Genomic DNA, 23,446 nt, shown 5'->3' on the forward strand with positions numbered 1-23,446 from the left:
TTTTAGGTTTGACGTACACTCTTTTACACTTGAAATGTGTTCTTTATGTGTTTAATATACATACATTCTTTTAATACACCTATACGCACATTACATAGACGCACATTCTTTATATCCTTAATATATTTATTTTTACATAGTCTTACTTTTTTTTTTTTTTATATTCTTAATATAGTTACACATTCTTTACACTAACATATGTATACACTCTTTGTACTAACAGATATACTTTTATACTTACGAGGTACATTCTCTTTATACTCTTTTATATATTCTTTTTTACTATACATTCCTTATGAATATTTGATACTTGATATAAATACATGTTTATACACTGTGTATACTTAGCATATTATCACCTAGTGTAGCTTTTCATGAAGTCATAACATTTTGAAAACAGGTAATAATAATGATAAACAGATAGACAATCCCCCTCTAGTGTTCAGTTAAACTAAGTCTAAGGAATTTGTGCGGACTGTGCTCGGGGGGATGCTTAATACCTTCCTGTGGGTAAATAAAACCCTTATCTAGAATCTCATTGGTTTTGTGGACTAAAAATGGAGTAGACACACAAATACATATAGGTTTCCTATTTTTCCTTAAAAATTGGGTGGCGACTCTAACCCTTTTAAACCAGTTAGAAGAACCGTGAAGTTGCAAACTATATTAGACCCGTTCAAAATAGGGCGTAACAACGGCAGTTTAGGTATGTACAGAACATACCCGCGGCTACACGTTGGGAGAGCACCCACTATACCAGGGACGAGCGTTCGATCGACAATGCGGCATGGCGGGTGCGTATGCACGAGGAAGTCGATACATGGAATGCGAGGATGACGACTCTAGCAGCGGTCGGACATGACACTCTGGTCCATTAGTACATAACGTGGTACATGCATATCACTCGCTCCTTGATTGCCAACCCCTCGACGCCTCATCCTGATGGCCGAGGATATGCATCACTCTCAGGAGCGTATGAGGCGCTGATAAGTTTTATTAGTCTTAAACTTAATCCATCGTCTTATTATGTATTACTTTACGAATTTATTCAATTCTTAAAATTTGCAAATATATACAGCTACGGATGACTCTGATGATACGCCATGAGATCATTCCCCGTACGGAGTCCACTGACCCCGGGATAGCGGCTTATGCAGCACAGATAGTTCAGCTTACCGACACTAGTATGACACGGGCACATGAGTGGCATCATGTCGATAAGGATGTTCCCGCAGCCTACCCCGAGCTCGGTACACCGGGCAGGTGTTCCGCAGGGTGGTAGGGGGACAGAGGTGGTCGCCGACAGAGGTAGTGGGACCGGCAGGTGGTCGGGCCGGCGGAGAGGTGTAGTAGACAGCCCGGCGATATAGCTCGTCAGGCTCCGTCGGCTACAGATATCCCGTCGATTTCTTCTTCCAGGCCGTCGACTTCACAGAGACCTGGATATACGCTGAGATGTTCCTATACCAAATGTTTTAAGACCAAATGATGAACATTAGTAATGGCCTGCAAGAGATTTTGCGCTAGATGAACTTGACATGTTTCGAGATTTGGTGAGAGATTTTGTGCTAGATGAACTTGACATGTTTCAAGATTTGTTATTGAATAAACATTCCCACCTCCAAATTTATGCTTTATCTCATAGATCGCACTATCTCTTTTTAATTTGTTTTAAAACAAATGCCAGATTTTGATAAGTAGAAAAGCTTTTCTTTTGTGGAATGAACCATTTTCAAGATTTAGATAACAAGATTCAAACAAACAAAACTTACTTCGGGACACTTTACAACCCCTAAAACGACGATCCAAACGTTTACATATACTTGATGTATTGAGCCTACATTATTGTTCGTAGAAAAAGATATTAGGTTCTATATAAAGTATTGATATTCCGGCGTTTTGAAACATGACTAATCTTTGGTCAAAGTATGGAAAACACATGAAATTTCAAAACTTTAAAATTGTACAAAAAAAAATATAACCCCTTTTAGTGCACAATAGTACTTTACTGCAAATTTGCAGTTTGGTCCTATTGCGCAAAAATTTAGTGCTCAAAGGTTACTTTGGTAACTTTTTTTTTTTATTGAGTTATTTTGGTCCGTATAGCCACTTTTTGGGTCATTTAAGTTGCGGACTCATGTTAATATAGAGGTGGTTTCAAAATAAATATTTATCGATATAGGATACTTATATTGATAAAATGATTTGAACTGCTTATTGTAAATTGTAAAAACGGGGATTTTACCCCCTTTATCTAATGCTGAATCGACGACCTATTCTAAGTAAGAAGAGTTTTTTGGATTTGAAAAAAAAAAAAAAAAACAACTTTTCTAACAATTACATATTTTTTATTTTGTCAGAAGAGTCTTCCGAATATTTTGGTCTTACATTCATTTTGATATCTTTTTGGAAAATGAACAAAGAAGAGAAGATAGGCTTATTACATTCATAAAAAAAGATACGAAAATTTACCTTAAGTAATTAAGTGAACCTAATAAATTTAAAACTTTCTATTCCATATCCGTTGCAGCTAATATTTGTATGTTTTTACTTGAGCTGTACGAGAAGAAAGTTTTCTTTAAGTGGAACTCCAAATTGAGGTGTCATTCGAAATGCTTCCAATATCTCTTGATACGAAAATTAAATAAGTACTAAAGTTACATAGTAGATACATAATTTATTTAGATATTTGGCATTAATAAGGAAGTGTACATGATATGACTTAAAATATGATTTTCACTAGAAATTGAATCAACTTTTTATGGTTATCTTTTTAAATAACTTTTGAAAGTAGAGCTCGGGAAAAGGCATCTTTATCTTTGGATGCTTTTATCACGAGAGAAGCTAATCTAAGCCTGTCAACCGATTGATCCGGAACCGAAACCGATTCCAATTAGCAAACCGACTGGTTATCGGTTTTCGAACTGTTCCAGTTGATAGTTACCGGTTAATCGGTACCGGTTAGCCGGTCGGTTTGGCTCTAGCCGGCCCGGAACCGGTACCCTTCTACCAAACCAGTAATTGATTAGCCCAAAAACGATTTTATTTTTATTTTTTTGCTTAATTACGTATTTTGCACATAAATTAACACTATAGTTTATTAGTTTGTATATATATATATATATATATATATATATAAGTTTTATATATCCCCAGCTTATAAGTATTAAGAAACTCAAGATTGTATATTTTTATCTTAAGCATATTTATATATGTTATGTTATGTTACTATAAAGATATAACTATGTATATATATATATATATTACTTAAGTTATGTTTGTATATTTATATATGTTATGTTATGTTATGTTCGTATATATATATAACTTAAGTATTTCTATATATGTTATGTTATGTTATGTTTGTGTGTGTATATATATATATATATATATATAAAAGTTATATGTATTACTTAAGTTTATCTATTTACTAACAAGTAACAACTTATGAGTATTATAAAATTCAAGATTGTTTCTTTTCTAAGTATATAACTTTCTATTTTACAACTTAAGTATATGTATATTATAAGTATGTTCTAAGTATATTGTAGGTATATATGTTTAAGTTATATGTATTACTTAAATTTTATATTTACTAATAACTCATGAGTATTATAAAATTCAAGATTGTATATTTATAAATATATATAGTTACAACTTTCTATTTTTTAAGTTAAGTAGATGTATATTATAAGTATATTCTTAGTATATTGTAGGTATTTTCTTAACTTAATATAAGTAAGAATATGCACACAAGTAATAGAAACCATAATTTTTATTCATTAATGGATAATATTTATTTACAAGTAGTAATTTTTTTTAACTTGCAAATAATACATGAGTTGCGTAGCAGTGTACAGGATTAGTAAGACGCATAGCAGCAGCCTCATCACGCTTAGAGAGATTAGCAGTGAAACTAAAACGGCGTTTTGGGTTCTTCACAACACCACATAGACTCCTCCATCGTTTCAGCACCTCTTCTGACGAGTGCTTTGCCTTCACTTCTCCAAAATTCTCATTCAAATAGCTCTCCATCCTTCTCCTATATTTTCTCTATTCACAACACAATCAAATACATATATCTATATAGACAGTCAAATGTACTATAAAACACGGTGAAAAAGGAGAAGGAAAAAAGGAGAGGAGAGGAAAGTTAAAAAGGAGAATGAAGCTTCCAACACACTGTCCTAGAAACAGAAACGAAAGGGAGGAGTATAGTAGTGCCCGAACAAACGTACAAATTTTGGGGTAAATTGGTGTTTTATGGACACAAATGAAAATTCAGAGAGAAAGCGAGGAACAAGGATCCGAATTTTGGGTTAAGTAGATGGCCAATGGACATGAAAGAAGCTGTGTTAATCAGTACATTGTTTTTTTTTTTTTTTGGTTCCAATTTTTGTTCCTCGTTTTATGCTAAAGTTTATCAAAATGGATGGGGTCAATGCCTCCAGTTGAATTGTGGGATCCATTGTCTAAATAATTAAGCTACATTAAAATAATATCATAAAAATATGTTTTCATTTTTATTTATCAGTTTTAGCATATCAAGATGAAATAGTTTCTTTTTTTTAATTTTATTGATAGTATTAGTTACTCATTTCAAATTATTTTTTAAATGTAATAAAAATATACATCATCTAATATGAGTATAATGATAAATTATGTATTTTATTTATTATTTTTTTTAAAATGTGTAAAGTTCAAGTAGATAAGTAAAGTGAAAGGAGGAAGTACTCATTTTCTGATTTACGAAATCAAGTACGTGCGAATATTTTTTCACGGGTGACAGAGATATTTGAACATAACATCTCTAGATAATCTGACACTAAATTTAATTGCGTTATCACAAAAATAAATATTACTACTATCTCTTTATCCCATATTTTCATTATTTTGAGATAAGTAATTATGGGTCCATGTTGCTAATTATTGAACATTGAGGGAGTATCTTACGCGTTTTGTCAGACACGGCTAGTACGCGGAAGCAGAACTTGAGATTGAGACCCCTTTTTCTTCTTTAACTAAAATAGGAGGACTATACTTTTCTGTTCTTTTTCTTTTACCAGTGGTCCATCACCTAACTAGAATTTCGTCGTGGCCTCCATTCTTCACAGTTTCACTTTATTTTAACGGAAAAGGGCCAAAATTACCCCTGAACTTTAAAAAATAGTTCATCCATACCCTTCGTTATACTTTAGAGCCAATTATATCCTTACTGTTATACTATGGGGTCAATTATACCCTTATGTCTAACAACCACGTCGCGTGGCATCATCATCCCGCCCTTCAAAATTATTTTCCCCTCAAATAATTTTTTACCCACTAAAATAACCCAACCCGACCCGATTTTTTTTCCCCAGCCAAGCTGATACGGACCCAACCCATTACCCCTTAGCTGGAAAAAAAAAAATCAGTGTCAAGCTTGGATTATTTTAGTGGGTAAAAAATTATTTGAGGGGAAAATAATTTTCATGGTGGAGATGGATGACGCTGTGGCACTGTTTAGACATAAGGGTATAATTGACCCCATAGTATAACGGTAAGGGTATAATTGGCCCTAAAGTATAACGAAGGGTATGGATGAACTATTTCCCAAAGTTCAGGCGTAATTTTGGCCCTTTTCCGTTATTTTAATGTACATATCTGCGCACCACTTCTCGTTATCTCATGCGAGGAAGTCTTAATTACCCATACCAAATGTTTTAAGACCAAATGATGAACATAAGTAATGGTCTGCAAGAGATTTTGTGCTAGATGAACTTGACATGTTTCGAGATTTGTCGAGAGTTTTTGTGCTAAGATGAACTTGACATGTTTCGAGATATGTTGTTGAACAAACATTCCCACCTCCAAATTTATGCTTTATCTCATAGATCGCCCTATCTCTTTTTAATTTGTTTTAAAACAAATGCCATATTTTGATAAGTTAAAAAGCTTTTATTTTGTGGAATTTGTTTTAAGACCAAATGATGAACATAAGTAATGGTTTGCAAGAGATTTTGTGCTAGATGAACTTGACATGTTTCGAGATTTTGTGCTAAGATGAACTTGACATGTTTCGAGATTTGTTGTTGAACAAACATTCCCACCTCCAAATTTATGCTTTATCTCATAGATCGTCCTATCTCTTTTTAATTTGTTTTAAAACAAATGCCATATTTTGATAAGTTAAAAAGCTTTTATTTTGTGGAATGAGCCATTTTCTTTTTTTTCTTTTTTTTCCCGAAAGGAAATTGCATATGTCCAAGTACCAGTATAATATTTGGCGATCACAGCGCCCCCTGCTTCTTCAAGTGGAACTCCAAATTGAGGTGTCATTCGAATGGTTAAACAAACTGTTTGAATTCTAGACACAGCATGGTACTCTTTCTATCACTATGTTAATATAGAGGTGGTTTCAAAATAAATATTTTTCGATATAGGATTCTCATATTGATAAATTGATTTGAACCGCTTATTGTAAATTGTAAAAACGGGGATTTTACCTCCTTTATCTAATGATGAATGGACGACCCATTCTAAGTAAGAAGAGCTTTTTGGATTTGAAAAAAAAAAAAAAAAAAAAAACAACTTTGCTGGCAATTACATATTTTTTATTTTGTCAGAAGAGTCTTCCGAATATTTTGGTCTTACATTCGTGTCGATTTCTTTTTGGAATATGAACAAAGAAGAGAAGATATGCTGATTACATTCAACTAGATGAAAGTTTTCTTCAAGTGGAACTCCAAATTGAGGTGTCAATCGAAATGCTTCCGATATCTCTTGATACGAAAATTAAATAAGTAATAAAGTTACATAGTAGATAAAGTTACATAGTAGATACATATTTATTTAGATATTTGGTCCTTGCATTAATAACGAAGTGTACATGATATGACATAAAATATGTATTTGATTTTCACTAGACATTGATTAGACTTTTTATGGTTATCTTTTTAAATAACTTCTAAAAGTAGAACTCGGGAAAAGGCATCTTTATCTTTGGATGCTTTTACCACGAGATAAGCTAATCCATCAATTATTATTTCCACACTGTAGAAACTTTACTTGGAGAGGAAGAATTGGAAATTTTATCTATATTGAATGAATAATCTGTACAGTTATTGTTCTATTTGTACAAGTATAATCTGAGAAAAAGAAATAGAAAAATAAACTAATTTGTACTTTATGTTCTTCCTATTGCTTCACATCATAACAAACTAATCATCAAAATATTTTATGCACTATCTGTTTTGTGTATTCTGTTGTACTATTTGTGGACATGGGCTAATTGTAATATTGGGCTTTGTCTGAATTTGTGTCATGTTATTGAAATTTCGCATTTGTTGAATACTTGGAAAGAAGAATTCAAACTTTAATTTCTTTTGAATGTTATGTAGCCCAAGTCCAAGTCAACATTGATTTCTGAGAAAAAGATATCGAAAATAAACTCTTTCTTACGAACTTCTTCATTGAGTTCATGCTTGTTGTCATAACTGAGCTTGGGAACGAAGAGATGCCCAACTTGCCAAGAATCGATGCAAGCGAAGGACCCGACAAAGGTTTGGTAAATAAGTCGGCAAGTTGAGATTTTGATGGAACAAAATTGAGAGAGATGAGTCCAGATAGAAATTGTTGCCGGACAAAGTGGCAATCTAGTTCTACGTGCTTCGTCCGTTCGTGAAAGACCGGATTCCGGGCTAAGTGTATGTGCCCTTACCGCTTGGCTGTCTGAGAAAATTGGAACCGGAATCGATGGTGTAATGGAGAGATCTGATAGAAGTCGAGTAAGCCAAGTAATTCTGCAACTAGACGGCGCATGGATCGATATTCAGCCTCCGCCGAAGACAATGAGATGGAAGATTGTTTCTTCGATTTCCAATTAATCGGAGCACCACCCAAACTAATGAAGAAACCACTTATAGATCGTCGTGAGTGTTGACACCTAATTTTGACCCTCCTTTCTTCCGATTCACTCTAAATTGTCTTATTTCACTACTATTTTTTACTATCATTATTATTATTGTTACCCTTTTTATTAACTTAAAAATTACATTTTTTTTTATTATAAAAGCTACTACTATTATTATTGTTATTATCTTCTACTACTACTACTACTACTACTACTACTATTATTATTATTATTATTATTATTATTATTATTATTGTGTGTGTATTGTTTATTATTATTATTATGAATAATAGTTTCATCTAATTTAGAAGCCAAAAGAAATATAAGAAGAATAGATTTTCTAAACAAAAGTTAGCCATCTTATTGACAGTTTGGCAAAGCTGATGAAGTTGACCCATTTGGCCAAAATCACGTCCATCTTAATTATAAGCCCCATTTCCCTTTTTAATCAGCTCAAACGAGCAGCCCAAACCATAAGAACCGTCAACAAAATGTTAGTTAGCTACGCTCAACAATACACATACATATTTTTTATCCAATTTCTCTCTAAACCTAATTCCAAAGCCGGCGGCATCGATTCAATTTCTTCTCCCCATTCCATTTTCGATTTAGATCCGAACTCCATCGATCATTGACGGACTTTATCAATACCATTTTTGTGCAAATTTCCCATCACCTATCTTAGCATATCACAAGAATCCAAGAATGCTTTTACAGAGGTCTGAGCACAAGAGATCCGTTCACGGGTCTAATTCAAATCCAACTTTGAAATCCCGCCTAAAAAAAATTCCATCGCATAAACCCTATCTTTCTTCTATAAATACATCTCTAACTCTCAGCCGAAATCATCTTTTTTGACACTTAAGATTTACCATAGTTTCACCATCAAAATTATTGCTTTAAGGAATTTTAGCCAACACTTAACACCTTGAAAATACTCTCATCATCTTCCAAAGCTTTCTTTTCTTTTTTGGTGAACTTTAGCCTCGGAAAAGGTATTCAAACTCATCCCACTCTAGTTTCAAATCTGTTCATAACGAAAGAGTAGGTTCGAGGCCCCGACGTCCCGTTCACTGCACCAACAAGAGAGCTGAAGAGTTTCACTTTGAGACTCAACGACGTTGTTACCGCATGGAGTCTGCATGTCCACTATTCTTTCTAGTCTCTCAAACATCCAATTACAGAGGATATTTTGTCCTCCTGTAGAAGCCGAACAGGACCGTTGAATCATCTCATTTTAGTTCTGCTTGTTTCATTTACTTGTGTTGGTGTGGCTAACATTTATCTTTGATTATGTATTTACTGCTTCCCTAAACTCAGAATGAGCATAAGATACTAGCTGCAGTATTATGTAGAGTTTTTTTTTTTCATCTTTAGGCAGCAGTGAGGAATACTTTTTATAATATAGAACCAGGCACTTGGATAAAGATTTTAACTTGGAGGATTTTGTGTCAGGTATATTAAGTGAAGTCATTTGGGTTCTTTTTGGTACTTCACAACCTTTTTCATGTCAAATCTTTGTATTTTCATAAATGATGAGTGTCGTCAACAACATTTTGAACTGAGGAAGTGATTTTGCAAGACGTGGGTCTTTCAATATGATATTGATACAAATAGTTTCATCTAAAATCATTTTGTCATCTAGTTCTCGTCCAATACCTCATTTTTTAAACATATTTATATTTTTACATTCACATCTGGCCAGATAGATGTCTTTGACCCACTTGAAAATGTGAACCTTATAAATGATTTTCTTTGGCTGACCTTACAAATTCAATTTCCTTTAGTTCACTATTTGATTCCAGTCTACTACTGCTACTTTCCAATGACCAAATTTATGTTATTGTACCAACTTTAATCACTACTTTAAATTATTTAGACCTTTTCGCAAGATCTTAGCCTTTTTAATTAACTCTAAGTCCGGTCAGCTAACCATTGTTAATGGATCTTAAAGGATGCTTAATACCTTCCCTTAAGATTAATTGAACCCTTATCTAGAATCTTTAAGTTTAGTAGACCTTAAACGGAGTTAACTTTAGACAATTACTTTAATGAACTTTAGGTGTCCTAATTCACCATAAATAATTAGGTGGCGACTCCTTAATTTTAATTAACCCCGGAATTACCGGAATGTTGTAAACCATTTTGACCTTGGTTAAAAAGGGGTATAACATTGAGTCCTTGCAAGATCCCCAATCGGCATCACAGAAGGCCAAAAGAGAAAAAGAAGTAGATGAGTTGAGAAAGAGACCTTGTTGAGGATTGTTTCAGAGGTACTGAAGAACTCGAAGAGCAGCAGAAAAATGACCAACACAAGGACTTTGCATATACTGGCTCAAAATCAGGATAGTGAATGAAAGATCCGACCTTGTGTGAGTCAAATAGTTCAATTTACTAACTAAGCATCGATAAATAGTGAGATTTTCCAGAAGAGTACCCCCATCTGCAGTTATCTTGAGTTGAGGATCAAGTGAAGAAGAGACCTTAGGAAGAACAGCATAATCAAATTCCTCAAGTAAGTCCAATGTGAATTTTCTTTGTGTAATGATGAATCCTGTTAGTTCCCTTATAATTTCCATTCCCAGAAAGTAATGAATGTGTCCAAGGTCCTTGATTTTAAACTCAGAGTGAAGAAAAGATTTTAAGTCTGAAATTGCAACTGGATCATTACCAGTGATCAAGATGTCATCGACATAAACTGCGATAATTGTGACATTAGGACCTGAACACTTAAAAAATAGGGAATAGTCATTTAAAGAGGAACAAAATCCCTTGAAGCTAAGTGCACCAGCAAACCGGGCATACCACTACCTCGATGCTTGCTTTAGACCATAGAGAGATTTTCTCAATCGACAAACATGATTAGGACTAGGAGGTGTGAGACCTGCAGGGAACCTCATGTATGCCTCCTCTAGCAGTTCACCATGTAAAAACGCATTACTGACATCAAATTGAGAAACATCCCAATTCTTTTTAGCTGCAATAGTCAAGAGACACCTGATTGTGGTCATTTTCACAACAGGGGAAAATGTCTCGTTATAATCCACTCCTTCTCTTTGAATATCGCCTCTAACAACTAACCTGGCTTTTAGCCTTTCAATTAAATCATCAGCATGCTGTTTAACCTTATATACCCATTTGCAAGGCAAAGCCTTGTGTCCAGGGGGCAAAATGACCACATCCCAAGTGTGATTTGCCTCCAAAGCTGCAATTTCGGAATTCATGGCCTTTTTCCAACCTTCATGAGCACATGCTTGTGAATAGTGAGTAGGCTCAGTGATGATGGAAAGAGAGGTAAGAAATGCTTGGTTGGTAGTAGAAAGAGTAGTGAAAGGTATAGTAGGTGGAGAGGATGGATTGGATAGACATGTAGTAGTGAGGTCAGTGAGAAAAACATTGTTGCATATAAAATCATGTAAATGACTAGGAAGAGCTCCTTTGTTAACTCTAGATGATTGTCTAACAGGAATTGAGGGTTGAGTAGAAGAAGATATAAGAAGAGGAGAAGGTAGTTGTGTGGAAGAACTGGAATCAGTATGCATAGTAGGGGAAGGAGATGGGTTAGTTGAACTAGATGGTGAAGAACTGGATGGTGAGGGTTAGTTGAACTAGATGGTGAAGAACTGGATGGTGAGGAAGATGTAGAACTGAAAGGTGTAGAAGTTGGAGTATATAGAATGGGTGGAGATGAAAAAATAATGGCATCATCCTCAGGATGATCAGGAAAAATAGAGTGAATAGGTGGAAAAATAGAAGTCAGGATGTTAGAAGAAAATGAAACAAAAGGGAATATTTGTTCATGAAAGTGGACATCTCTGGAGGTAACAAATTTCTTAGAAGCTAAATCCAAGACTTTGTACCCTTTCTGCCCAGTAGGATAGCCTAAAAAAATACATGAAATTGCCCTAGGCTTAAATTTATCTCTGTGATGTGGCAAAGTGGATGCATAGCATAAACACCCAAAACTTCTAAGAGTGTGGTAGGGTTGTGACTGATGAAAGAGCATTTCATAAGGAGTTTGACCATTGGGAACTCTAGAAGGAAAAATGTTAATAAGAAAAGTGGCAGTCAAAATGCATTCCCCCCAGTAACAAACAGGAACTTTAGATTGAAACATTAGGGCCCTAGCAATTTCTAGCAAATGTCTATGCTTCCTTTCTAGTATACCATTTTGTTGTGATGTCCCCACACAAGATGTTTGATTAATTATACCTTGTGACTGTAGAAACTGAGAAGTGGATGAACTTTTACCTAATTCTAAAGCATTATTGGATCTGATAGTTTTAACTTTTGCGTTGAACTGCCTCTCAACCATAAATAAGAAATATTTGAGAACTAGAAAAGCATTACTTTTGGTTGTTAAGAGATAAGTCGTGTTCCCCTACTAAAATCATCAACTATAGTCAAGAAATACTTATAACCATTGTGAGTAGGAGTGTTGAAGGGACCCCAAGTGTCAATGTGAATTAAATCAAAATTGCTTTTTGTTTTGATGTTACTAATGGGAAATGGGAGTCTGGATTGCCTAGCTAATGGGTAGACAGTACAAGAACATTCATTAGATGAAGAAAAAGAGATAGAACTAATATGTTTCATTCCATTAAAAGGCATATGCTCCAACCTTACATGCCATAACATTACATCAGAAGGTGTTTTAATTGAAATAGGAACAGAAACAGAAGTTGAAACTGAGCTAGAAACATAACTCTTAGGTAATGAAATTACTAAATCTTTAGGTAGACTCTTAGGCTGGAGTGGAGTGACTTCAAAGTGTAGAGACCTTGATTGACTTCACCAAAAACTTGTGGAGGGTCCTGCAAAATACATCCAGTTTCTGTAAATGTGATGGCACATTTGAAAGTTTTACAGAGTTTATGCACAGAGAGTAGATTATACTTGAAGGATGGAATGTGTAGAACATTGTTTAAGACAAGACCTAAACTAAAAGAAATGTTACCTGCATGAGTAACTATGACCTTAGAATAATTAGGTAATTTCACAAGAACTGGTTTAGGTAATTTAGAAATAGAAAGAAATGAGTTAGGATTAAAACACATGTGCTATGTTGCTTCTGAATCTATGATCCAGGAATCAGAGTTAGAATTATTCACTGAATAACATGAGTCTGAGTGTTCAAAAATTATACCAGCAGCTGAGTTTGCTGTGACTGCAGAATTTCCTGTCTGTCCATCCTGGAGTTGACTAAACATCTGCACCAACTGAGTATATTGTTGTGGTGAAAGTTGTTGAGCAAAATGTCCTCTTTCACTTACAGCAGCTTGAGAACCTTCCTGGTTGTCCACAGAAACAACAGAGTTGACTTTCACATTTCCTTGAAACTTTTTAGGCTTAGTGAACTTGAAATCTGGTGGGTAACCTATGAGCCTATAATATTTATCAATGTTATGATTAGTCAATTTGCAATAGGTGCAGAATTTCTTTCCCTTAAATGGTTCATTTCCCTTAGGATTCCCAGATCTGTGCTTATTGAAATAGTTTCCAGTTGTATTGCTACCAACAAGGAAAGATGAACCATCTCTTGGAAATTAAAGATGGTGAATCTCCCTTTGATTCTCATCCTGTAGCAAAAGGAAGTATGGAGAATTGACACTTGGAAGAGGATTTATCATAAGAATATTGCTCCTAGCATGAGAATAGGTGTCATTCAATTCCATTAGAAATTGAATGAGTCTTTCATTCTCCTTGAACTGCACCATCTTAGTTTTTCCTTCACAAGTGCATACACAATTGCATAAGGCATTAATATGAAGAGCATCTAGTTCATCCCATAAACATTTTATTTTAGTAAAATATCCTGCAATATCATTTGTTCTTTGCACTAAATCTGCTAATTCTTTCTGCAGATGATAAAGTTTTTCCCCATTAGGCTGACCAAACCTTTGTTCAAGGTCTGTCCAGAGATCTTTTGCTGTTTTGGAGTAAAGAACACTATCAGCTATGTCCTTAGAGAGAGGATTCAGCAACCAAGATGTGACCATGTCATTGCATCTGTTCCAGATCTGAAAAGTTGGATCCGTGGAAACTGGAGCAAGACAGGTGCCATCTATAAACCCTAGCTTATTCTTAGCTGAGACAGAGATGAGGATGGACCTTCTCCATCCAGGATATCCTCTTCGATTGAAAGAGGTATTAACCAGCACCATACCTGGTGCATCAGAAGCATGAAGATAAAAGGGACTGCTGGAATCAATGGCATTGTTACTGCCTCCAGCACCAGTGGAAGAATCAGTTTGAGGCATGGCTGAAGGATATTGAGTGAAAGAGAAAACAGATTAAGTAGAAGAGCTATGGAGAAAATCCTTGTGCTCTGATACCATGTAGAAACTTTACTTGGAGAGGAAGAATTGGAAATTTTCTCTATATTGAATGAATAATCTGTACAGTTGTTGTTCTATTTGTACAAGTATAATCTGAGAAAAATAAATAGAAAAATAAACTAATTTGTACACTTGTGCTCTTCCTATTGCTTACATCATAACAAACTTAATCATCAAAATATTCCTTTCTATGTACAGCTGTATATTTCTTGTCGTACTAATCTGAATTTGTGTCATGTTGGGCTGCTGTGTCATGTTGGGCTACATTTGTTGAATCAGCTAAAAGAGGCCCAAACTTTAATTTGCCTGATGTTATATAGTCCAAGTCCAAGTCCAAGTCAACATTGATTTCCCTCGTAGATTTTCCTTTCTTCTTCATTGAGTTCATGCTTGTTGCCATAGCTGAGCTTGAATCTTTTGAATCCAAAACTCTAAACACACATGGGATATGATATAAGAAATATATCAAAATTGCAGTATAAATAATTCTAGAATTGCTTAACCAAAATCAAATTTCCAACCTAATGTTAAATAATCCCACATTTCTCCCGAAATGATGATCCTTAACCCTAGTAAGAAAAAATAATTTCTTAAACGTCATTTCCATTAAAATACTTATTACATATTTGGCATGGGCAAAATTCATTTAGCACTTTTGCGATCTACAATTGATACTTCATTTTAACCAAAAAAAAAAAAAAATATTGTAGAGGGAAGACATCCATAGCTTTCCCCTAACCTATGCATGTTACCCTGCCCCCTCTACTTGCCAAACTCCCGTGATCTTCTGCAGAGTAATTTCCCTCCCATGGCCTCATTGTGGAAGGGAAAGAGAACCGAAGGTGTTAGGAGTTAAGCCATGCGACTTGCAGGAAAGGAAAAGGGAGATAAAAATTAGACGATGTAGGCCAAACTCCAAAACTCTCTTCGTTTATCCTCTAAAGCATTTTGGCAGACACATTGAGAAATACGCACTTTCAAACAGTGGAGGGTCATTGTAAGATTACTGTTCAAAAACAATTTTCTTGGACTGATAACTAAATGTACCAACGAAAATATTGACACCGGTACGTAACCAAGAACAAATTGAGCAATTTACAGTTTGAAATTCAATTAAACAAAAGAAACATTTACTAAACAGCCAAAAGCTAAAACGAAGCTTTGTCGAGGCGCATTAAACTCCGCCTCGCACCTATCCCCTAGAAAGGCTATATATAACTAGAAAATGACAATCACTGGGCAAAGGGAACAGAAGATTAAAACCACCTTTCAACCCTACATTTGAAGATGAATTACGTAAACATTTTAAGTTGTTACATAGTAAATTGAACTGGTCACTGAGACTTTTCATGACAACTGGGGCTAGACAAGCACTGACCACGCAAAAAATAGTTGAGAAATTACTTTTGGATATAGCACTCAAAAGAGCAGCACCTAGGTACAGCACATAGACATTAACAACCCCGTTAGCCTCTCAAGAAAGGCCTACGAGTATTACTAGTGCAGAAAACTGGTAGTAGTAAACAGGATACTACAACTAAGCTAAAAGACATGGGCAAAATGCATAAAACTGGAATGTATTAAGATAAATACTCCCTCCGTCCCATATTAGTTATCCACATTACTAAAAATATCCATCCCAAAATACTTATCCATTTGCAAAACAAGATAAAGTTAATTAAAATTTTCATATTTTGACCTTAACATTAAATGTTTTTTAAAAGTAATCAATATTGATTAGAGTGCAATTTATTCGAGAGATACGAAAAATACTGTAAAAGTACACTTTTATTTATATGATTTCTTAAAGGGCGTGTAAAGGAGAAAATTGACAAGTAATATGAGACGGAGGGAGTAATGAATACAGCTACAAAATACTCCCTCCGGATCAAAAAAAGAGTCCACTGAGCCTTTTTTACTTAGATCAAAAAAAGAATCCAAATCAAGAAAGAATCTTGTTTTTTCATATTTGGCCCTATTAAGTGTTATATGATCAAATCTCAATGCCTATTTAATTAAGGATAGTTTAGTCAAATTACCTATTTTTATCTAGGAGTCAATGTTTTCTTAAGGGATGTGCAAATGACTAAGTGGTAATAAACTACTTGGACTAAAAAATAAAAGGCCAAACATCGCAAGTGCTGCCCCGTCAAACTTCTTTCACTTCGAGCGCACAAAAGTGACCGCATTCCATTTAGACGAACCGGTTGGGTCATTACTGTTCGCTTAGACACTTTTTGCACCGTTATTGGAGCAAAACCAACACCAAAGGGCGCCACCTCATTGCACATCCAACCCCCCCAAAAGCCCCAATTTTTAATGGTCAAAACTCCACGAATTTACAAATTAGTGAATTTACAATTAACATGAGTTGGCACAATTTAATTGAGTTGGCACAATTTAAATGGTGGCATAATTTAATTGGCCACTTAATCGACGTAGGAGACGACTGGTGTTGGTTTTGCTCCGATAACGGTGCAAAAAGTGTCTAAGTGGAATAGAAATGGCCCACCTAAAGTGTCTAAATGGAACAAGGGCCACTTTAGGTGCTCAAGTGAAATAAGTGGACGACCACAGGTGTTTGTCGATGGGTTTGGCCAAAATAAAATAGCTTATAGAACAAACACTCCTATTATATGTAAGTCCATCAGAAGAAAGACTTAATCAGCCAAAAAAGAATGATAAAACAAAACCCTGACTAATGCTATTTCATAGACAGAAGAAGTAGCGAACAAGGGAAATTAACAGTACTAGTCCCTCAAATTTACACCTCTTCCTCATATCTCCTTTCCTCCTACCACTCAAAATAAGCAATTCTACCACTAGGAACTGTACGATAAAGATGTTCAATTGTTGTAACTAGCAAGCAACCTAGCATAATTTCACTAAAGCTTGATCCGTAGATTCCCAAACTTAACAACACAAGTTCATGTCACTAGTAGTCATATAGCCTATAGGGTCAATAACTCAGAGAGCCATTTCAAACGATATCAAATCCACCACATTTACGCTAAGTGAATACTCTAATCTCATGTCTGTACTACACACTAGTTTACCTTTTAAGACAATCTCTAAACCCATATGCTTCTAGCTCAAACCTCTGATATGTAAAAGTCCATTAGACCTAAGGCTTAATCAACTACTACTAAAGAATGACAAAAGGAGGATGAATAATGCTATTTCATAGAAACAGAAGAATGAAAGAAGGGAACTTGTTGCTGCAAATATAGGATGTAAACTATGAAGGGAAGAGGTTACAAAACTAGTCTCTCTAATTTAAGAGCCTGTTTGGATGGGCTTTAAAAAAGCAGCTTATAAGCTTTTCAGCTTATAAGCCAAAAAAAAAAAAAAAAAAAAATCAGATAGCCCAACTTTTTTTTGGGGGGGCTTATTTTAAACACAAATGGCTTTAAGCTAGCCAGCCAAAAACTCAAAAAAGCTGAAAACAGCTTATAAGCTGTTACGGGCTCTAAACCTATTTCTTGAGCTCCTTTCCTCCTACCGCCCCCAACAATCATGCATCAGTAATATGCCTATTCTTCAAGCACAACATGGTCGAGGGCTCAAAAGAAAAATGAAACACTAGGTTGAGTGAACAGGAGAATGAGAAGCCTCACAAAAATAAACAGCACAATGCAGTTCTACGCAATGCGAAGTGCAAAATACAGATGTACACTATGCTTGCAACCAATTTTAACATAATTTCACTAAAGCTTGCCTTGTGGTTCTCACAATTAATAATAAAAGCCCATGTGGATGGTAGTCATATAATGTGTTCACTATGCTTGCATCCAATTTTAACATAATTTCACTAAAGCTTACCTTATGGTTCTCAAAATTAATAATAAAAGTTCATGTGGATAGTAGTCAAAAGCCACTTCAAAGGATATCAAATGATCCAAATTCATGCTGTGAATACTCTACAATCTCATTTCTTTACTACACAAATCAAGACAACCTCTAAAAAAACCATATGCTCCTTGTGAAAAATACATATCTAAACATCAAAGTAAGACACTTAGCTTAACAACCTCATTCATGAGTACCAAACCACAGCATATACAAGGCACAAGTTAAGCTATAGTTACCAGCAACAGTCGCACAAGGTAGCTAACATAAGAATTTACTGAAAATTTTAAGATTCCGAAGTATCATCATCATCGACCAAAAAAGGGATGACTAATGCAATATCACAGATACAGTACTGGTCCCTCTAATTTACACCTCTTTCTAATGCTCCTTTCCTCCTACCACTCCGATCAATCACATTCATCAGTAATATGCCTATGCTTCAAGCAAAACATGGTTGAGAGGGCTCACAAGAAAAATAAAACCCTAGGTTCAGTAAACAGAAAACTGAGAAGCCTCACACAGCACACTTGAACAAGCAATTCTAAGCAATGGGATGTGTACAAACCAATTTTAACATAATTTCACCAAAGCTTGACTTATAGACGGTTCTCAAAAGTAATGATAAAAGTTAATGTGGATGGTAGTCATACAATATTTTCTATAGGGTCAAAGATTTATAATAAATCCACTTCAAAACGATACTAAATCCTCCAAACTTATGGTATGTGAAATCCTCTATAATCTCAGTTCTTTGCTATACAACAATTTACCTTTTAAGCACCAAAGCTTGATGCATAGCTCAACAACTTCATTCATCAGTGCCAAACCACAGAATATAAAGACCACAAACTAAGCTATAATTACCTTTAACAGTCACATGAAATAGCTAACATAAGAATTTAACCGACAAATTTAAGATTCCAAAGTATCATCATCATTGATTTAACCAAAAAAAAAAAAAACATAAACTCGAACAAAATCCAAATGTCTCGACAAAACACTAAAATTAACCGAAACGCACTGATATAAAACCATCTTTAACTAAAACAACAAAATACCAGACAAAAATCAATCAACGGTCTGCATAATATCATCAGCAGTAAACTTAGTTCCCTTATCTTTATCAGCATTAGCACGTCCTTTCGCCTTACGATCAATTAGCGATTTCCTATCCTTATCAAGTCTCAACTTAGTAACAACAACCTTCGAAGGATGAATACCGACATTAACAGTAGATCCATTAACTTTCTCACGTGTAATCCTTTCAATATGAATAACCCATTTCTTACGATACACTTGGACAACTTTACCCTCACGTCCTTTGTACGTCCCACGTACAACCTGAACCTCGTCATCTTTGCGTACAGGCATTGAGCGCACGTTGTACTTTGTGCGGAGTTCGGTGGATAAAGGTGCGCTCATTAAGATACGACGGAGACTTGATGGGGCTGTGAAATGAGCCTTACGACTCTTACGGCGAGAAGAGGATACTCTTGGATTGTACTTCATTTTTGCTGGTGGTGGGATTGTGAGAGTCCTCTTGCAATGTGGGGAGGCGGTGAAGAAGATGGTTTTTAGGGTTTTGGGGGTATTTATAGTGAGGGAGTGTGGGCTTGTGAAACTAGGGTTTTAGAGTTGTTGGGTTGTGAAGTTGTGGGAGGCTGATGTGTTGGGCCTATTTGTGATACTTTTGGGCTCTGGTGTTGCTTTAGGGTGTGTTTGTATTTGAGGAAAATAAGACACTTTCCTAATGAATGAAAGAAGAAAAAACAACTTATGCAACTTATGTGGTATTTCATTCTTCCCCATCCTGTAACACACTTAGTCCCACCCAACCCCCCATAGCCTAGTCCCCACAGTCCTACTCTCTACTTCCGCCTCTATGGTGTTTACCTAAATTTTATATAAATGCCTTCGAAATAATATTTAGTTATCGAACATCAAAAAATAATTAAGAAAATCGCTTATTTGTTAAGAAAATATTTTCCCTTCGTACCAAACACACTCCTACGGCCCGTCTGGCCATGAAATTTTTTTTTTTGGAAAACGTTTTCACTTTATTTGAAAATCAACATTTGTCCATGAAAATTCCAAATACAACTTGAAATTGTATTTGAAATTTGAAAAGCACAAAAAAACTTGTTTTCACTTTCTAGACATTCAAACAACCAAATATTCACGAGTTAGAAATCAGATATGTATGATAAAGACTTAATTTTACTCGACATCAGTGCTTCCAATGCTAACAATCTTATGCTACCAATGCTAACAATCTTACATGTACACATCCCGAGTGACCCGGGTGATACTGTGACTCATGAGGGACATATTCATATCCACACGCCACACAGACATTTCATGTGTTATAACTACAACTATGTGATAAACTAGGTATGTAATTATAAAGCATGAGAACAGTGCATGACTATCGGCTAAACATGAAATCCGACATGCACATAGCCCATAATGTTAACCTGGCATAAAATGTGATGCTTATAACATTATTCTGCATGACGGAATGCTCAAAGTAGTCATGACACAGAAAAAACACATAAGACATTTATGTTTACAACAACCTATAGCCCGTATAAGGGTGAAAACATCGAACCACACTGAAAACTAAACCAAATTGAACAAAAAAACTGACTTTTTTTAATTATTTATTTTTCATTTTAAAACCAACAAAGTTTTGTTTGGTTTGGGTTTAAGAAAAAAAAATCGAAAAAACAAACCAAACCCGACTATATAAATATAAAATTTATAAATGCACATTATATATATTACGGTACATATTAATCTTTTGCACTCTTGCTTTGTAGTTTAGGTGTTTATTTTAATCCAATCTTTTGCCTTTGCTCTATAGTTTGACTTGTAGTCTTTATTTTAGTAATTCCAAGAATTTATTTCATGTTCAAAGTAACTTGTATTTGTGTCCTTTAATTATTGTCATTGTTTAATTCAATTATCGTCGAGATACCTTGGTAAATGATAACTCTTTATTTTTTCCGCAAAAGAATCATTGCAAAAATTTATTGAGTTCCTTGGAAATGATTAAATTTTTGAACAATGCATACGATTTTCTCAAAGAAATTACATCTATAACTTGATTACATATATAGTTCCTTCTTTTCTTAAAGAGTAATTGATTTATTATAGTGTCATGTTGGAATATAGTCAATCTAAAATATGCTTTCACAGTATATTGTCATATATTTTTTAAAAATAATTGACAAAAACTAAATTAACAAAAAAAGGCACGACAAAAGTGACAATCACCGAAGCGATGAAAAATCGACTGTATTGTTTTGCTTTGGTTCCAATATTTAAACTGACTTTATTGGTTTGATTTTCTTTTAGAGGATAACACACCAAAATCGAACCATGAACACCCATACCTCATATATAGAATTTATAACGCTAGTATCTGCACATATTCTCGTCTCCTCATACATACAATACCATCCATATACATAGCATATGTAAAATAATATAAATTTAATTTTTTTTTTCTCATTGATCAAGTCAAAGCACTAACTAACCTCCATGCGCTTTAACCTTCCCCGACCGCTTTCCCGGGCTTCAAATCAACCACACAAGCTTGAACTATTTAAAAGAATATCTTACGAGGTTAGACGAATTGATGTCAATTTCATATTTTAGACTAGGTCAAAGTCAAAGTCAACCCAAAAAGTCAATCTGAGCCCTGTGGTCAAAACCCAAAATAATTATGTCAATTATGTTCCCGAGTTACATATAACCATACAAGTCCAACTCTATAATTAAATTTCTAATCCGATCTTCAATTCGATGCTCAAATTTCCAATTTACATACTCTTTAAGTTTTGGTCAGAATTTCTCTATTTTACTTCTTTAATCCGCGATTTGAGTGTAACAATTCGTCAAAATTCAACATATACACATTCAGTGTTCATAACACTCACCCAACGTTTGTGGATGAAAATCTCCTCTTGAGTCGCCTTATTCCAACCACCTAATACTCAAAAATGGTGAGATAAACTCAAATCCCATTTTCTGTCCAATTTTATATCCCTAGGTGATCTTCTTCATGTTCACGACCAGAACTACTACTATAGCGGAGCATACCTAAAAGCTCCCACGCTATGGCGACATATGGCTTGTGACTACGAAGCCTTAAGGACCCATGCTACAGAATCGTGATGTGCCCTGATGTATAATATGCATCAGCAAAAAAAAAACTACAATGTTCAAATCTGGTTTTTCTTGCTCAAAAACTCTCCCGAGGCCTTTTGATCTCAAGCTGGAACCATTCCAACAAGTCCCAAAATATTACATGAATCGTTACGAACTCTCAAATTATTGAACGAGATTCAACTACTCAAAATAAGGAATTGGGATGTTACATGTGCTTTTTAATATGATATTGTCATAGAGATTGCTTTTGTTACATTTGCATTTCTTTAAACACAGACACCACTTACACAAAATCTTATGCACGCCACTGATTATTTGGGTTTATAAGTTTCTGATATACTATTGATATTGTAATAAAAAGATGGTGGTCATTCTATTAGTAGTTGTTTGGTTTCTTGTTTCTTGAAACAATGTTATTTGGCTTAAAGAATACTAATGAATGATTCAGAAATGCTTTCATTTCTTTTTATTCGGGTTTTTAGAAATATCTATGTAATAGAGGAAATGAATCATTTTCATACTCAATAAAACAAATTACAAGTGGACATATGTGCATTGCGCACCCCACTACTGACTTTCCCTATTAGTTTCTCACGTTGAAAAGCTTCATAAGCAGCCAACTTTAAACCTTTTCATGGTGTTCCTAAATTATGGGGCTTTGGGCCCACTTTGCCTTATCTCTTCTTGCTTCGTGGTACAAGGGGAGGGACGAATAACTCTAGTTTTAGTTCCTCTATCCCGTCAATCCCACCCGCGAGCTATCCATTCTAACCTCTTTTTTTTTCTCATTCATGCTTCTTTGTTTTTGTCCAAAATGCCCTTTGTAATTTGGGGTACCACGGTATATTAGTTACACAAAGAAAGAAATTCTCATAAAATTCAAAATCAGAATGAGAACCTTTTTTCATGAACTGTTTTAATTATTAATTCATTTTGGGAACTGTATTTTCTTTGACGGATTAAAAGTGAATATTGTTAGAAATGCCCGTATTATGGATGTCCATTCAAATACGATCAAGTGTTGGATAATTACAATCGACGGACGAGCACGAGTATTCAGCCGAGCTTTTCAAGCGAACTAGTGCCTCGCGGCGGCTTCCTTTGTTTATAAATAGGAAGTAAATTCGGTTTATTTGGATACATCGATTGAAAGATAATAAAATCTCCCCCCCCCTCTCCTCATAGCTTCTTT

At 34.8% G+C, this 23,446-nt stretch overlaps 1 protein-coding gene and 2 long non-coding RNA genes across 3 annotated transcripts; 1 reads left to right on the plus strand and 2 right to left on the minus strand.

The window, feature by feature from the left end:
* The first annotated feature begins 8,233 nt into the window (after nt 1-8,233).
* Nucleotides 8,234-14,539, plus strand: LOC132036435 (uncharacterized). The gene is made up of 2 exons (XR_009409582.1): nt 8,234-10,406; nt 13,756-14,539. It is a non-coding gene; the product is annotated as an uncharacterized LOC132036435 (long non-coding RNA).
* LOC132036441 (uncharacterized) lies at nt 12,463-13,162 on the minus strand. The gene is made up of 2 exons (XR_009409584.1): nt 13,038-13,162; nt 12,463-12,705 (listed from the first exon to the last, which is right to left on the minus strand). It is a non-coding gene; the product is annotated as an uncharacterized LOC132036441 (long non-coding RNA).
* A 4,453-nt stretch (nt 14,540-18,992) lies between the features above and the next one.
* LOC132036447 (large ribosomal subunit protein uL24z-like) lies at nt 18,993-19,661 on the minus strand. The gene has a single exon (XM_059426793.1). The coding sequence runs from the start codon at nt 19,588-19,590 to the stop codon at nt 19,150-19,152; it is 441 nt and encodes a 146-aa protein (XP_059282776.1). The 5' UTR covers nt 19,591-19,661; the 3' UTR covers nt 18,993-19,149.
* Between the last annotated feature and the right edge of the window lie 3,785 nt (nt 19,662-23,446).

This window comes from Lycium ferocissimum, chromosome 2 (genome assembly GCF_029784015.1).
Source record: "Lycium ferocissimum isolate CSIRO_LF1 chromosome 2, AGI_CSIRO_Lferr_CH_V1, whole genome shotgun sequence".
Lineage (NCBI taxonomy): Eukaryota > Viridiplantae > Streptophyta > Magnoliopsida > Solanales > Solanaceae > Lycium > Lycium ferocissimum.

Coding starts and splice junctions, on each gene's coding strand:
- LOC132036447 (XM_059426793.1), bottom strand. CDS start 19,590: ATGAAGTACAATCCAAGAGTATCCTCTTCTCGCCGTAAGAGTCGTAAG.